The following is a 19,123-nucleotide window of genomic DNA, read 5'->3' as shown; positions in this document are numbered from 1 at the left end:
TGTTCCTCATCCTAATCCACTAAGTAAAAGAACGAACATCAAGTTCAGTTCAAAATACAGTAGGGCATGGGATATTTAGACTAGAATATTATAATTGGTTGGTGGAAGGAGAAATACGGGGAAAATGGAACACATCTAGATTGAATTTCGGGATGATCAAATAGTTTCAACAAAGAACCACTGTTTAAATAATTTTAGAGAATTTAAGATATGGTTATAATAGACCTTTCTAACTATTACGATTTCTAAGACTATAAAGATAGAACAGAAATTTCGAAACACAATTCATTCATAAAGGAGTAGAAATGATTTTTTTAAAAAGATCTATAAAAAGATTGTCACTGGTAGGTAAAATAGTAGGACTGTAAGTGAATTCATGGGATTCAACATACAATAATAATTTAAATGAGAACTTTATAGAGACTGACAGTGAAAAACCAGTCCTTATTTGAAATCCTGGAGGAAATGGGAAAGGAAGACGAATAAGAAAACGGTTGATCGAGAAAATTAGGTTGTAAATGCGAAAGGAAACTGTAAAAAGGATCAGTGGATAGTGTTCATTTATTTTCAGAAGAATTAACAATATAAATAATGTTAAGTGACTACACACTCCATTGACTTTCTATACTGGCTAAGGAATATAACAGGATACTTAATGGACAACTAACAATATATAATAATTATGTTGAATGCGCCTATCATAAATAACCCGTAGAAATGTTCAAAAAACTGAATTCAACATAACACCTGTAGACGTCTACTACACTGCAAATTACCATCTTCATGTGGAGAGATCCAAAAAATAAACATATAAGAAAAAGGAATGTCACAATTGATCATAGGAATGCAGTTCTGAAGATTTTCTGCTTGCGACGTAAGAGTCGATACGGCTTTTTATACATTCTCAGGCAAAATTAACCGCCCACCTCTATCATGCCTCACCCTGTTTGTTTATATTAATTATGGCTTATCAACTGTTTTGTGTTGTGTCAAATAGGTACGCTGGTAATAATTTAAATACTATTACCCTTAGTTTGTTTCCTAAATTTGTGCCACCAAAGGGTTTTTGGAATGTAGTGGTTGTACGACATTGTTGCAATTGTGTTACTGTGTTAATTGTGCAAATCTGTTACATGTCTTGTTATTTTATGTCATAGTCTGCGAATATTGTTTAATTTGAGATTTTAGTGTTTGATTATTGTTTGTGACTGTAAAAAATGCCACTCGTTGCAACTGATGCAGCTAAGGCAGTGTCATTAACTCATGCTGGGTACAGCCAACGTCGTATCGCTCGTACACTCGATGTAGCCCAAACTACCGTACGGGATGCTATCAGACGATTTCGGCAGACAGGCTCATACACCCACAGGCTAGGTCAAGGCCGACATCGATGCACTGCAATTCGAGAGGACCACTTCATTGTCAGCAAAGTATTGAGAAATCGCTTTTGCACCGCTCCTGAAGCTCGTACGTTTCTTTTTGACGTGAGGAATGTTAGTGTGAGCAGAAAGAAATTTCAGGGTTTTCCGTCCAGCTCGCGCCCAGCAACTGCTCCCACAGCACCGTACAGCTTGACTTGGTTTTGCGCGAGAATATGCTGACTGGACTGTGGCGGACTGGAATAACATACTGTTCTCAGATGAAAGCAGAATAGCCCTAAGAGGTCCAGATGGACGACAGCCTGTCTACAGACGTCGAAATAAAATGTTTGCTCCATGCACTATAACCGAAACAGTGGCTTACCGAGGAGAGTCAATAATTATTTGGGGAGGTATCACTTACGAAGCTCGTACTGATCTTGTTGTGTTCGATAGAGGCAGTGTGAATGCTCAAAGATACATGGAAGAAGTTTTTCAATACCATGTTATGCCTTTCGCTCGTTTATTGGCGAAAATTTTGGATTGTTGCACGTTTTCATACCACACGATCCACCCGTAAGTACCTTAATGAGGTCGGGATTTAAGTTTTACCTTGGCCGGCACACAGTCAAGACGTTAACCCAATTAAACATATTTAAGACAACCTCAAAAGACTGGTAAGAGCAAGAGTACCAGCCCCTGGATCCTTCGGAAAGCACAAGACGGTTGCGGTGGAGGAGTGGCACAATATCCCCTAATCGGATATCATGAATCGATTGCTGAACCGGCTCCAAGAAGTCCTAAGGGCCAGAGTAACACTTATTATTAATGCTCTTATATTTTTTTAATTAGACTATGATTTTCAAAAATATGTTTGAATCGTTTTCTAAGATTTTTAAACATGGGATTTTTGCTAAGCATCCCTTGATAAACGACTTAGTTTTCAATAATTTTATTGTCTTCTTTTCCCCAAAGGTAGTTTTCACCGTACCTTTCATAAAATGTGGTCCAAAATTGACAATTTCTACAAATTGAAAGCAATACAAGGTGGGGCGGTTAATTGTACCGGTAGGTATTTAAATAACGGTTTATTTTTTATATAAATATTATACAGTAACTCCCTCTTAACGGAACAGCAGTTGGTCTGCACAAAATTTCCGTTGAAGAGAGAAAATAAATAATTTTAATGAATAGTTTAATTTCCAATGCTTTGTACATGAATGGTAGGTAAATATTGTTCAATTTCGGTCATTTTTAATCATAATCTTAAATTTGCCTAACATTTCAATGACCAACAAATAATATTGATGATTGTAATTTTGACAATGTTAAAAATAATATAAACATCAATAGTCAAAAAGTCTAGCATAACTTTATTAATATATCACAAAATGATGTTTGAGGTCACCGGTTTTCCCAATATATCAAGAAACAAAAAGTTTAGTTCTCTCCAGTTATCGCTTTCAAAACATTCTCTGATACTTGCTGTTCTACACCAGAAGTCTGAATGGTATGAGTGGAGTTTAAGGTATATTCAGATACTGTTATATAACAGGCTACAGCGACCCCTACTACAGCTGCTATGTAACTGTTTCTTGGAAATATGATGCATGTTGCTACGCATAGACCCAAATATGTAAAATACCTTGAAAAGGAAACTATCGTTCTACGTTTTTCTTCAGCTTGATCTAGAAAAAGAAAATAAAATAAATGTTACTTTAACATTGATCTAAAAATATATGGAATAAAAATAGTAGTAGAGATGGGACTTACCAATAGTGAAACAAAACACAAGTAATAGATGAAGAATTGATTAAAAAAGAATGAATAATCAATAAGTACAAGAAAACTAAGTGAAAAAAAAAACGTGTTTAATACAATTGAATGAACCTGAATGAATCAAAGAACACTATGACCTAAAAAAATAAATCAAGGATGAAAAATTGAGAATATGCAAATGAAAGTGGTATGTTTATTAAAAAAAAGCATTAATAAATTCAACAAATTTTGTTTTCTGTTACTTGGTAAAAATTGTTCTAATAATTTAACTTTATCTGACTCATTCATATTGACAATTCAGACATTTTTTTTAAATATGCGCATATATACGAGGTCTGGCTGTTAAATAGCAGAAGGCGTCCTAGTAGGGAAGGGTGGGAAACGAATGCAGCATTGGATAGCTGGAAGTGTCTACTCTTTCAGTACGAAAATGCGGTTTTTGTCGCTGTAGTAGTATTTTTTCTGTAGAGGTTAGAAAAGAACGTGTTTTTTCTCGTGCCGATAACAATGTGTGACGAAAAACATGAGCAACGGACTAATGTGAAATTTCTCGTTAAATTAAAAAAAAACTCCGACTAAGTGCTATAATTTGTTGAAAGAGGCCTATGGTGAGAATTCTCTATCTCGTGTGCGTGTTTTCGAATGGTATAAACGGTTTTCTGAAGGCCGAGTAAGCGCCGAAGATGACCAACGTCCAGGTCGACCTGTCTCTGTTTCAACTTCGCAAACAGTGACCAAAATAAATGAAATTGTGCGCGGAGATCGTCGTAAGAGCATTCGTTTGATTGCTGAGACTGTAAACGCACATAAATAAACTGTCAGAAAAATTTTACATGACGAATTGAACATAAAGAAAGTCTGTGCGAAGTTGGTCCAAAAAATTTGACACCTGACCAAAAGCTCGTCCGTCAACAGATTTGCTCAGATTTTCTTGAGAGGTTACATGAAGAGTCTGAATTAATGGAAAACATCATCACTTGCGCTGAAACCTGGATATTCAACTACGATGTTGAAACTAAGCGACAATCCATGCACTTGAAAACTCCTGCATCGCCAAGAATGAAAAAAGCAAGGATGTCGAAATCAAAATGTAAAGCCATGCTAATCGTTTTTTTTTTTCGACATTAACGGCATCGTGTTGACTGAATGGGTTCCAGAGGGTCAAACTGTAAACCAAACTTACTATTTGAAAGTTTTGGCAACGCTGCGAGAGCGAGTTCGTAAGAAACGGTCGGAGTTGTGAAAAAACAAGCCGCAAATCTTGCACCAGGACAACGCATCTGTCCATAACGCGTTGTCTGTGAGGCGTTATTTAGCCGCTAGAGGTATTCCAGTGCTCGAACACCCGCCGTACTCGCCTGATTTAGCACCCTGTGACTTTTTTCTGTTTCCGAAGATCAAGTCTGCCTTAAAACGAATCCGGTGAAGCGAAAAACGGAGCTCCTAAAAGCTCTAACAAAAGAAGACTTCCAGCATTGCTTTGACCAATGAAAAAAACGAATGGAACGGTGTGTGGCGAGGGAAGGGGAATATATTGAAGGAGATCATTCGATTGTAGAATAATGTTTAAAATAAAACTCTTTTCATGGGCAGTCTCGTTATTTAATAGCCATACCTCGTATGCATCTTTTTTCATGAAAATATGCACAAATATTAACTTTTATTACAAAATATGCAATCCAATATGTAATAAAATTTAATGCTGTAATAAAACAAAATAGGGTGCAAAAAGCATTATGTTCAAAAATTGGTTTTTATTTTGTACGTTTAAACAGTTGTATTTATTGCAAAGAAGTTTATTGCGGGCGGCAGTTAAGTTTATTGCGGGGCAGTTAAAAAGGGTATTTATTTATAACCACAGCCGGGCCAAAAACGTAAAAAAACACGTTTTTCGATCTTATTTTCACTCCTTATAACCAAATTGTCCTCGCTATAGAGGGTTATAGTTCAATAGAAATTTCACGGGTCATCTAATGTACCTCGTTATAAGCGAAACCCCGTAATAACCGTGTTCGTTATAGAGGGAGTATACTGTACTATAAAAGGCATTTACAACAAGATACTTTTCGAAGTTTTCCAGTAAAAATGATTGTCTTCTATCAGTAAAAATGTATTTAAGACATAGAAAAGATTCTTTCAACGTCTACTGACGTAATTGAACAATATTGAAGTTTTGGCAGTATACTATAAGGCCATAGTAAGGTAAACAACCAGTCCTTGCCACTCTACCAATTATTGCCACTGACCCTTAAATTCTAAGAAAATAAGAAAATGACTTGAAATCAAATTACATTTTTTACAAGTACTAATACCTTATTAAGTTTGGCAACTGTGTACTGTTGTACAATACCCAAGCTTCAGCCATTTTTGTTGTATACCCCTTAGAGTAGTGTTGTGTAAAATTTCTTCCTATTTTTTGTGATTTCTTATGAAAAAATTAAGGTAAGTACATTTTTCTTTTTCTTATTCACTTTTGTGAATGATTGTTTTATAAACTTATTTACACATGTGCTCCTCTTAAATACTCTAAACTACATTTGTTTGCTGTTTAAATTCAGTTAAGGGTACATATTTCTAAAGAAATGTACCTGGCAATGACTGGTTGCAAAATATTTTATGAATACCAGTCATTGCCACAAGTGGCCATTATTGGTTTGGGTTATTTTTAATTCATTATAATGTGTAAATTTGCTATTTAAAATTACGGTGTTGCCACTATTTTTTTATTGCAAAAACTTTACTTTTACCAATTATTGCCAGTGGTGGCAATGACTGGTTCTAAAGTGGCAATCATTGGTTACATTAATATTTGGTATTACAAGTATTTTGTTCATTCCAGAAATGGCACCTAAAAGGAATTATTCGAACGAGCAATTGGCCAAAGCCCTAGAGGGCGTGAAAAAGGGAAACCCAGCGGCCACGGCAGCAAAAATTCATGGAGTTCCTCGTAGTACTTTGAGGCATAAGAGGGATGGAAAGTCACCATCAGTTTGTTCTATGGGCCCTTCTACAATTTTAACCAAAGAAGAGAAATCCGTCTTAGTGAAATGGATTTTACATTTATCAGAGAGACATTTTCCTGTTTCAAAAGTTCAGCTTTTGGATACAGTTCAGAAAATAATGAATTCTACAGAAAGAGAGAAATCATTTATTCATAGCCGTCCCAGTGACAAATGGTTTCGCTTGTTTTTGAGAAGACATCCAGAAATATCTCAACGAGTGTCACACAATTTAACTCCCAGTCAGGAAAATGTAAGTGAATACAATTTGAGACAGTGGTTCAGTCAAATTGAGGAATACTTAAAGTCAACAGATTTGTTTGATATAACAAAAGAACCCAATCATGTTTTTAATGCCGATGAGAGTGCATTTTATTTATCACCTAAAGGGGGAAAGGTTTTGGCTAAGAAAGGTGATAAAAATATTTATCGCTCTGCTGGAGATGACAAGGAAAATATAACAGTATTGGTAACAGCTAATGCTGCAGGAAAAATCGCCCCTCCAATGATTGTGTTGGCATATGAAAGAATTCCATCAGCTATATCACAAAGTATTCCAAAAGATTGGGCTCTGGGAACTTCAGATAATGGATGGATGTGTTCTAGTACATTTTATGAATACATCACCAATATATTTAATCCCTGGCTCATTAGAGAAAATATTAAAAAACCTATTTTATTTTTTGCTGATGGGCATGTTTCTCATCTTATGTTGCATGTGTCCAACTTTTGCAAAGAAAATGGAATAGAACTGATAACTTTGCATTCCAACTCAATTCATCTGCTACAACCTATGGATATATCAGTGTTTAGGCCCTTAAAATTGGCATATAAAATGAAGTTCAAAAGTGGAGAATGGACAATGATGGCAATAAACTTCAGAAATATCATTTTGGCTATGTTTAAAGTCACTAAATCAGATAATTGAAAAAATTATTCAGCACTGGTGAATGGATCCGTTATGAATTTACTTTGCCAGTGGATGTATTTGAGGCCTAAAACCTGTGGAATTTCTATTAATAAACAAGATTTTTCAGTAAAATGTAGAATTATTTCTGTATGGAAATGACTGGGTGGCAATAATTGGTATTTTGAAAAATTGTGTGGCAATTATTGGGTTTTTGGCTTTATATGGTTTTTAGCTTTAACTTTCTTATAGTGGCAATCACTGGTTATTTACCTTACATGTTCGTCAGAAGACTTATTTTCGTAGATATTTTTAACTATTTTTAAAAATTTAAACCCTTCATTCTTTGTTAAAGTCACTTCCGCTTTGCGCCTAATGTGATCTCCAACTTTACATGCAGTGTTGCCACACTTAGCCATAAAAGTTTCAATGGTACTAATAGACTCTTAAACAACTTAATTCTCCACTCTCTAACCATGTGATCATATCTGGTATAAAGCCAAAATTACCTTTATTAAAAAGTAAATCTCTAGCTACACTTGAACTTTGTAACAAGTCCTTACTTTGAACTAGACACTCTGAGCGTCGTCCTCCATGTCCAAAATTAAGTCTTTAACGGCATCAAAATGTTCAGCGTAGAATATAGCCGTGTTAATCCATGTTCTTCATCTGGTAATTACAGGTTCTGGTGGTAAACTAACTCCAGGCAGTCTCTCCCTATACATCTGCACTCTTAGAGGGGCTTTGATGAATACTTTTTTAACATTTGAAATTAGCTCATTTACTAACGGAAATTCTGTTCTGATGGTTTCTGCTACTCGGTTTATCCCGTGCAGAAGACGTGTAACATGCACCAAATTCGGGTAAAATACTCTAAGGTTCTGTCCCACTTTTACCATATATGGTGCGTCATTAAATAGAAGCACCAATAACTTTTCTTCTGACACTGGGTTTGGAAGAAAGAAGCTTGATAGAGACCGCTGTATGGATCTGGATACCGTCATAATATTGGTTTTGTCCAACTGCTTCGAAGCTATTAAGTATGCGTTTGTAGAATTATTTTCTTAAAGTGCTCCAAGCATCGGTACTTTCATCCACAAAGATGTAGAAGTTTTTCTCGCCAATTGAAGATTTTATTTCCTGAAGAACTGTCTCGTAGACCGAATCAACATTTTTCTTTCTGATGGTCGACTCATCAGTATGTATATTACTGTATACCGCAAGGTTACTACACTCGTCTCGATTTTTCGAAATAGGATTTCGAGTTCGAGCCCATGCAACACATCATACTGAGCGCTAAGAAGTACTCACTTGAAAAAGTATATGTCTGAATTATCTTTATGAATTAAACAGATAATTTTTTTTTATATTTTAAGTAACAAAATAGAATTTGTTTAATTTGTATTTTCAACTAAAATTCTCGTTACTTATACTGTTTATTTGTTTCATTATAAGACTAAGAAATATAAGCATTGGAAGAAACATACCTACACAAACATTATCCTTTTTGTAGAATCCTCGGGCACAATTTATACACATATCTGGACATTTCCAGTACAGCCACCACATGATTTATCACAGTCCATACATGTGTAACTTCCTTCCATGTTAACACAAAACTGTAAAGGAGTACACGGACCTTTTCTCTGCAGCACATTCATTTATATCTCTACAAGTCTTTTCTGAGTCTTGCGCCCAACCAGGCTTGCATGAGTTACAACCTGAAATATGTGGATTATTTATTAAAGCAATAATCAACAATTTGTTTAAAACATAAATAAATTCAAGTGTGAAATATGTGAGATATAATATTTTAAATCATACTTTTCTGAGTCTTGCGCCCAACCAGGCTTGCATGAGTTACAACCTGAAATATGTGGATTATTTATTAAAGCAATAATCAACAATTTGTTTAAAACATAAATAAATTCAAGTGCGAAATACGTGAGATATAATATTTTAAAACATATTTGTGAAGATTAATGACATGTGTTTTACTGTGGATGCACAGATAGAATCTTGGCTAATATCCATTATGGTCGGATGATTGTTCAGTGTTATAATTTCAGGAATTACTGTTTTACAAATGTTTCTATGGAAAAGCAGATGACTATAGTTGAGTATCAAAAATGTAGACACTAATTTCTGAGAAATGATAATTGAGTTTTAACTACAACATTGTTGCCAGGTTGCTAGTAGAGATAATGTATTAACTTCTATATTAATAATTCACATACAGTCAAATGGTCATAGAATACCGGATTTGTTAAGTATCTCATAAAACTTTTGAACTTTTGTTCTATAGAGTTTTTCAGAAAGTCAATATTGTTTGAGCGATTTATGGTTGCTCAACCTCAGTTGCTATCGAGGACCCATAGAGATACCTTCTCTTGGGCTGGCAACTACAAAAGGGGGTGTACATAACTAGATTTAGAAGACAAAAATAAAATGATTTGAAATATTACCATCAGGCCCCTGTTTTGTACATCCATCTGCGCAAGATATATGACATGGAGCACATAAAAGTTTCTTCTCATCTTGGTAGACAATATAATGAGTTGTATTGCATGTATTACAGTTATCTCCGGTATAACCTTCTTCACATTGACATTGACCATTTCCCTTCCTAGTTCCAGATCCTTTGCATTTTCCATTATTGCTGCATACATTATCAGGGAATCAGGACAAGGTTGGCAGTCTTTCCCATAATGTAAGTCGGGGCAACAAACCTAAAAAAGTATTTAAAATATATTTATCTAACTAAGAATCATCATAGTTATATTAAGTCTCTTAATAAAAGAAAACTTTCCTCATTGTTCTACCCTGAGCATTATCTATATTTATATATAGCATACTATAATTATGTTAATAATTGTTCTGGGGCCAATCAGCAAATTGGTATTAATATATAACACTAATACTATAAAGATCAAAGAAGCAAAATCAGTTAACATGGTATTTACTAAATGTCACAAAGAAACACCAAATATCCTAATGCATAACATTTCCAAAAATGATACTGTAAAATACCTTGTGAAGAGGCTAACATGGACGATACACATCTGAATGAAGATCAAACAACTAGGAATAAAATTCAAAAAATACTACTGGTTACTCGGTAGTAAATCCACCACATCATCTATCACACCATCAATATGAGTGTATAAAGCAATCATCCGATCTATCTCGCCATACAGGATTGAACTGTGGGGAACTGCAGCAGATAGTAGTGATTTCAATCTATGGTTCTTCGTGCTATCACTGATGCACCATGATGCACTCCAAATGCAGACATTTAAAGATACTTGAAGATCGAAACAGTAAAGCAAATGATTGTTAAAAGCAGTGATAGATATTTTATACAACTATAAAAACACTCCAATGAGTTAGCAGCAAATTTATTGGATAACTCCCACACAACTAAATACATTGAACACAAAAAAATTATAAATTTATAAATTTCCAAAAAATTTATGCACTGTTTTATATTGTATGGATGTTTTTGACAGTTTTGATGTTTATGTTGTTGTTTTCTGTAGTCTCTGTTTATCTTCTAAGTTTGAAATATTTAATTAAACAGTAATTCCGCTTTTCAAATGTGGATTTCAACTAAGTGAATAATTAAGAGGTGGTATTATCTACAGTAGATCCAATTATTGCATTGCTACAACACAGAAGAAGTCAAGTTTACATATTCAAAATCTTAGTAATTCCGGGAACTACAGTACAGAGAGCTTTCCATCACTGTATAGAGACTGGTCCATATTTACATTGACCTGGTTCAGGTCTTGGAAGAGTTACCTCGCAGAGATATGATCGTTTTATTGTGATAGAATCTGTTGGTATTGAAATTTAAAAAAAATTTCAACATATTGTGCATAGAAATTTTTGTTGTAGGATCTATATGATAAATAAGCACAGCAAATATTGAAGAGTAAGAATTAAAATAGTACAGACAGTTTTGTATCATAATGAGTTGATAATTACATACACCAATACAGTATATAGTTGAGTTATTCATTACCTGATACGATTTAACACATAAATAATTGAATAGGTCTGGTTCAAAAGATTGTTTGTCAAACCACCATTCTTCAAGAGTATCTTCATACTCTTCTAGCAGTTTATAACATTGATCTTTGCCATTATGAACCTCTGAACATAATTTTTCTTGAATTTCTACAAAGCGAACTTCACTGGTTGCATATGTACCCAATTTCTCCTCTTCCCAAGCAGTGTCTCCTCCTTCAAATTTGTATTTTGATGTTCTCTCCAATCCCTAAAATATAATAAAATCATTAATAAATCACAAAATTTTAATTATTTCTTTTGAATAAACAAAATGATATCAATAGCCCATTTTCAAGCAATATTTTGGTTATATACAAAACAACAATATAACCTAACATTTTACCTACGATTACTTTTAATGTTACTTTAGATTGGATTAATATAATGGTATATACAGAAATTGTAAGATGAACTTAAATTATATCAATTTTACATAACTCAATAGGTTGTTAACCAATTACAGAATACCACGTCAGTTTTGTTGTAATAAAACATTTTATCCTTACCTTATGAAAAGATTCTACAAAAGTTTTACACGCCTTGCATGGTGGCAATTGTAAACTATTAATTGGTGGTTCTAATCCATTAAATCCAAGTATGGTATGTAAAATTGAACAAAATGTTAAAACTAGATGAATTAATCTCCTCTGCATTTCTAAAACAGCATAATATTCATTATTATATATGAAAGTAATGTTCAATTTATCTTACCTTTACTATTCAAGAGCAAAGTTACAAAACCGTTTAGTATTAGTTCATGTTTTAATAATCAAAACTATAAAAAGTTATAGGTAAAATTCTAAACCAATACCAAATACACCATACACCTATTAATTTTCGAGATTACACGGATCATGGAACGAAATACGCTCTTTCACTCTTTCCTGTTCTGTTCTGTCAACCAACACAGAACGACAGTTGTTCGGTGACAGAAACTTGGGAACTTGCTTTTTATTATATGTCTTTTTCCTCTTGTACGACAGAACACGTCCACAAATCATAGAGGTGCAATCTAGCCACAGAAATTTAGAATGCCGTCGTTTGCATTATTGGCAGAAAGTGAATTGTTTAGATTACAGTATGTTAATTTATTTATTAATAATAATGTATACTTCAAATATAAAGAGAGGCTTTTAAAAAGTACATTTTTAGTATATTATTTTATGAATTCTGCAATTTTTATTAAAAGTACAAGCTGATTATAGCCGCAAATGTCAAACATGGAACAAAAAATTACGGTTTAGCAGTGTTGGCATGTTTTTATAATGTAGACGCTGTATGCTTCAAATAGAAAAAGATAAAGCTTTAAAAAAGTACATTTTGTTTATATTATGTTATGAATTCTGAAATTTTTGATATATATAAAAAAGAAATGAGTAAATATTTGTTTCTTTGGAGATTAATTGCAGTTAATTATTAGAATTTTTTTTTTGACAATTGCCCTTTAATAGTTTAGGGGATAGATTTGGCAATCGTCAAATCAGCAGTTGCCAGATTGCAACAGATGTTTGCAATTAATCTCGAAGAAGAAAAATATTTACTCGTTATTGCTTTATATAAATCAAAAATTGCAAATTCATAAAATAGTATAATCAAAATGTACCTTTTTAAAAGCTTTCTCTCTTTATATTTGAAGCATACAATATGCATTATGAAAACATCCCGACACTGCCAAACCGAAATATTTTATTTCATGGTTGACATTTGCGGCTATTTTCAGCTTGGACTCAACCTTTTTTGGCAATGCAATGGACCTTAGATAAGGAAAGAAACAAAATATCGGAAATAATCCTATGTTAAATAGTAAGGATAATCTTCATACTCGATTTACTCAAAATGCCAATTTTTGACTTATGACAGTGTTGTTGCTGAGGTGCGGTTTGTCAGGAAGTCAGAAGAGTTTCTGGACACTCTCTCTTTCAGCGGCTACACCTCACTGTTATAAGTTGTTACACTTGTTACACTTTTTGTGCTACAACTTCATCCACTCGATGCAATATAAAGGACACCCCAGTAAAATATGGCTAACACTGAGCAGAATATCACATACGTAGCACTGTGATTTTAATTTACTTTTCAGCAGATATTTATGGGTGATGGTGGTGTGGCTTATTCTCAGATGAGATAGAATGGTTTGGTGTAAATGCTTATTTGGGGTTAAATTCGGGGTTTTAGAGGCATCGGTATATCTAAGGTCATGGTTACTGTGTGTCTTAAGTTCTTGGGGGACATATTGATGTAGTGCGTCCTTTCCACAATATATCTATATATATAGGTATATATATATATATATATATATATATATATATATATATATATATATATATATATATATATATATATTAATGTGATATTAAAAGTCAGAGGTGCGCCAAGCAATTAATTAGCTAATTAATTAATTAATTAATTAAACTTATTTAAATGATGCAATTATGATTTTATCACACTATTTAATTCTCTTATCTCAGGGTTATATTCGTGCTTCAATATCTATGCTTTACATATGATAGGTAAGGTCTAGGAATACCGGAATAATAAACATATATATGATACAAAATTATATATTGAAATAAAATTCACACTCAAATATTTTAACCAAAAAATATCTCATATAATGATTATCAAAATTTTGTTCTACGTACGTGAACCTTCAAAATTTAATGTTCTATACTATATAAATTAAAATTTCAAATCAAAATTGTTGTTCTATATCTCCTGATAAATATTTCTATCTTTTCTGAAGCAATAAAAAAAAACTTTGTTGATAAAGATAAACTGACGAATGGTAAAAAAAACTATCTCTCTGATGATGAGTTATCCAGATCCTTGTTCCTTGTAGCCTACACTATCTATTCTTAGCAGTTCCCTAGGTAATCAGCAATCTTACAACAAATTATTGATGATCTCCTTCAGATGCACGTATCGTTCAAAAGATGCGAGCCTTTTCTCCTCTCGATAAACTGAATCTCTCGTTCCGGCCTGAACAGTGACTCTTGGAATATATAAGTAGAAAAGTATGACTTACAATATTTTACTGGATCAGCTTCCGCCAGGATACACTTAGTCCAGGAAAACTCACAAACATTCACTTCTAATGCTTACTATCACTTGGAACCGCCAAAGAACAACGACTCTCCGCCTTTCACCCTTGGAAAACAACTCATTCTCTTTTCTTCCTCAAAAATCCAGCTAAACTCTCCTTCCTACATAGCTATCCCACTCTTTTTCAATGTTTTCCAATTAGAGTTCCTCACACTTATCCCCATCTACCATTTAGATGACAAACAACAATTTTACCTACAATTATAAATTTCCTAAAAACTATTAACATGCTAATCGGTTTTTACAAATTCTTAAGAACTAACGGAGAAATATAATTTCTAAATTCTACCCTATTGTCTGTAAAAGTCCATTTGGAAAACCCGGTCGTATTGTTCATTTTACTTAAGCTCCGTCACTCGAATATATTTTACAAAGAAAATAATTTATGCATATCTTTAAATTTTGTTTACTATAGGTCATCCAAAGATAATGGACTTTCATCTAAGACAAAGAATTATCGAAGAATCCATATTAAATTCTTGAAAAACATGAAGAAATGTATTGGATGCATTCTAGCATTGGTTAGAATACTCTAAGCTGATTTTTGAGTTTTAAAGTGCAAAAACCATCATCAGCAAGTGCAAGAGCACTTACTGATATTGCGCTTACCAATAGGGTTAACTTGGTATGTGTATTGAGACACACAGACATGGAGGGGTACGAACGGGCCGACGCCCTGACAATGCAGGGCTCATCTACTCTGCCTGTGTGACTCCAACCTGTGATTGGAGAGCCCTTCAGTACTAGTCAGGTCTAAGTGTCTGAAGGGCTCACAATTGGGCCCTGCTCCGATCTACAATAACCATAACCATAACCATACGTTCAATAATATCGAAGATGCTGTGTAGTGCAATTTTGGGAGTCGCCTAGTTTGTTTTTGCTATCTTAATACCTATATTTGCTATATCCTATGTCGCAAATTAAGATTCGATCAGTTGTTTATTTTGTACTTAGCCCGAGGCTTTCTTTAAGTCAATAAATCAAAACTTGTCTTATAGTAAATTTATTTTATGCATAGTAACCTATGATATCTGGTTTGTAACTCTACACTAATTTAGATTGAAGATACTGTCTAGTGCTCGTTTTGTAGTCGCCTTGTTTTTTGTTATATCTTTATATAATCGCTATTCCCTCCCCTTTCATTTGTATATCACATGTTAGAATTGTATCAGTTGTTTATTTTGTTTTCAAACAGAGTCTTAAAGTCAATAAATCAAAATTTTTTAACTTTAGTAGGTTTTTAGTAGATCCATTTTCATCCGTAGTGTCTATATATCGTATGTAATTATATGTTCATTAATAACCAAGATACTGTGCAGTGCCTTTTTGGTAGTCGCCTTGTTTGTTTTTATCTTAATATAATTTTATCCCCTCCTCTTTCATTTAATGTACCACATGCTGCAATAGGACCAATAAAAACGGAGATCTAACGTAATGCCCCTTTAGCATTGCCGATGCGTTTGTTTTTTCCTTAATTGTACTAGCTACTTTTTTCTCTTTCCGACAAGACCTTACATGTCACGATCCGTAGAACAGTTCTCGAGCTGTGCCACTTAGCGAACAATTTACGTATTGAACTCAGGGAAGCAGTAGTGAGTATACGGAACTATTACGATTAGTAGAACGGAGAGTGCCTTGTATCACTCAATGCAACACCCTAATACTATACAAAATACATGATAAACCACATCTCTAACCAAATTCTGCAGTCAAACCCCACTAATCCTAATCGTTTCGCATATGTTAGAAGACGAAAACAATTTCTTTGCAGTCTACGTGAACAAGTTGAATAGGATAGCCTACCTTTAGACAACGAACCCCATTAATACCAAACCTCTGCAGAAAAAACTTAAAGTTTTACCCGGAGCCAAATACCTAACCATCGCAAACAAATCCCACCAAAAAACACCCATTCCACTCCGCCGTCCAGTCCCAAAAACATCACATAAACAAATCTAAACGCACGCATTCCTTACTTATTCCGCAATCAACATAGATTCAACCGAATATTTATTTAAAACTCAAAATCTACCCATTTATCAAAATTTAAGTCACTTACAGTCTACTTTGAAATTTGGAAATCCGTGAAAAGTTTACAAGATGTGTGGTCTGTACTTTTGTATGAATGTGAAACTTGGACTTTAAACGCCGATATCATGAATAAAATCGAGGCGTTTGAGATGTGGTTGTATCGAAGGATACTAAAAATTCCATGGACTAGCAGAACTAGAAACGAAGAAGTTCTTCGAAGAATGGGACATGAACGAACTCTATTACATATTATTAAGAGGCGTAAACTAGAATATCTTGGACATATAATCAGAGGACCAAGATATGAGTTCCTTCGGCTAATTCTCAAAGGTAAAATCGAAGGAAAGAAATGGATAGGACGGAAGAAACTCTCTTGGTTGAGGAATTTGCGGCAGTGGACAGGTTTGACAGCGGACCAATTGCTACACGTAGCGCAAGACCGAGATCAGTATAAAAATATTATAAGCATGGTAGTCGCCGACGTTCCGTAGGGATATGGCACTCTAAGAAGAAGACAGTCTACTCTCCTTACAAATCAGCCACACTTACAACCAAATCCAAAATCAACACATCACCCCTTATACCTTATATTCCATATTACAGTAAATTAACATTACAGTTACACAACTCAATCTACACAACAATCAACTCAAACAACCGATCAAATTCATCTCCTACAATTATCACACACAGCAACAAAAAAACACAAGACAACTCAACAAGACAACAAAGCAAATACCTTATAGACTACATCCCACCAAACGATTGCCAACAAAACACTTCTCAACAATATTTTAAAATCAAACGAACTTCTTCCCAATAACATAGCCCACTTAATTAAAAGTCTATTCATTAGACATAACAGCATCCCTCAACACATAACCCTAAACCTTAACCCCTAAATATCCACGAATTCTAGACAAAACTAAGAAGTAATATCGTGATAATCACTATTGGCCCTATATATTTTAATAACACTCCACAAAAGTCACAACCAAAATCCAATCAAACCTCCATCTCGTCATGACAGGCGGTAACAAAAATTTTTCACAAAAAAAACATTGAAGACCATTAGTCACAAGGCCACTTCCCTAACATTTAAATTGTCAGAATAATTGTCCTCTAAAATAACATCCCTATACACTTTGTCCAAGTTTTCGAGAACTCTGAACTCGAGAACTTCTGAGAACAGAAATTCTCAGAAGCACTGAAACACTGAAGATTGTTCGTTGTGAGATCCCTGGATCGAATAACGTCATCCCCCTGCGCTTAAAATATTGTTCTAGATGCCGCCAAAGCGAACGTCGCAACACAGAATACCAACAAAGAGCCACTATTTCTCCAAACTGCGGACAAAATCACAAATATAAATGGCAGATTCACCATCCGGATTAAACTGTTGCGGCACATACTCGGTATATTCACACAAATGTCTCGCCAGAAAAAGTGCTCCCACAACATAGAAACACACACATACAGTCACTAAACTAAACAAATTTCCTCATACGAACTCACTTCCGAGATAAAATCGATAATTAATCTCATTCCTATGATCTTTTCTACGTCTTAGCTGAAAAAACTCCTACCAATATCTCTAACGAGATCTTCCGAAATATGTACGGACACGCAATCGTAGTGTCAACCTTCAACTTTTATATAAATCAGAGATTTATACAAACCAGATTTTAGCTCCTAGAATGCACCCACTAGCCATCGACAAAACTACATAACTCCTTCATAGTCGATTTTATTTACAGACGGACATGGGAAGATTGGTTTTCTGTGGTTTGGCAAACTCATTGCACAACGTTAAGCTCCATCTACCTCCATCTTATTTTCCTGAATCTTTTAAACCTACACCAACCTATGTCTCACCACACTGTTTTATATCTTTCCTTTCAGCTCTTCCCCAATTTTTATATCACAAAGTATCTCGCTCATTCGCTTCCAGTAAAACCAGCCAGCCCGTAGTTCTCCCTCTTCGATAGCCTTTCTTAAACACCCCAACTTCCCCTCAACATTTTTTTGCTCTTGCAAAAAATGCTCGTGCATTGATCAAGCAGCTCTTTGCCCTACTTTTTTTGTCAGTACATCCATAACAACATTAAACAGGTAGGACTTAGTAATAAGCCTTAATGCAAACCAACTGTGAATGGTAAGATTTCGGTCATCAATTCGCACAAGTCCTTACTTTGGTGAATACCCCCTCATACATTTCCTTCACGAGCCCTATGTACTTCTCGGGAACCCATTTCTCTGCCATAAATCTCCATAGACCTTGTCTAAGAACTGTATCGTACGCCTTCCCAAGATCTATAAATACCAAATATAGCTCTCTTTTCTTCTCGCTTAATTTTCTATCAACTGTCTCAAAGCAAACAAGGTATCCGTTGTTCTTCTTCCTGGCACAAACCCAAACTGTTCTTCTCCTATGGATGTCTCTCTCCTTAACCTTTACTTTACAGTGTTCTTTCAGATTTTCATTGTATGCGACATTAACTTTATCCTTCTATAGTTCTGACAGTTCTAAATGCTTCCTTTATCTTTCTACAATGATATCATCACACCCTCTCTCCATGCATTGGACATCCTTTTTTCTTCATATACCCCAATCATCATTTGCTACAAAATATCAACCCCTTCCTCTCCAAGAGCCTTTTAAACCTCCACAAGTATTCCATCAGGTCGCACTGTCTTACCATTTTTCATCCTATTTAACCCCTCAACAACTTCGTGTCCCGCTATACCTGGTAATATATTTACATTTGGGAACCCACATCCTCCGTCTATTCACTATTTTTCTTCATTTAGCAACTTTCTAAAGTACTCATTTGCTTTATTTCAATATCGTTAATGTGTTAATCGGTTCTTAACAC

At 34.4% G+C, this 19,123-nt stretch overlaps 1 protein-coding gene across 1 annotated transcript; it reads right to left on the bottom strand.

Moving 5' to 3' along the window:
* Window positions 1-2,708: 2,708 nt before the first annotated feature.
* Window positions 2,709-12,028, bottom strand: Creld (Cysteine rich with EGF like domains). The gene is given in 9 exon segments (XM_072545938.1): window positions 2,709-3,046; window positions 8,531-8,590; window positions 8,593-8,680; window positions 8,682-8,764; window positions 9,509-9,724; window positions 9,727-9,772; window positions 11,068-11,322; window positions 11,621-11,769; window positions 11,826-12,028. Coding segments are annotated over 8 exon segments (1,143 nt in total). The 5' UTR covers window positions 11,768-11,769; window positions 11,826-12,028; the 3' UTR covers window positions 2,709-2,798.
* Between the last annotated feature and the right edge of the window lie 7,095 nt (window positions 12,029-19,123).

Source organism: Diabrotica undecimpunctata, chromosome 10 (genome assembly GCF_040954645.1).
Source record: "Diabrotica undecimpunctata isolate CICGRU chromosome 10, icDiaUnde3, whole genome shotgun sequence".
Classification (NCBI taxonomy): Eukaryota; Metazoa; Arthropoda; class Insecta; order Coleoptera; family Chrysomelidae; genus Diabrotica; species Diabrotica undecimpunctata.
Note: the sequence above shows the minus strand (reverse complement) of the source record. Positions and strands in the feature narration are given on the sequence as shown.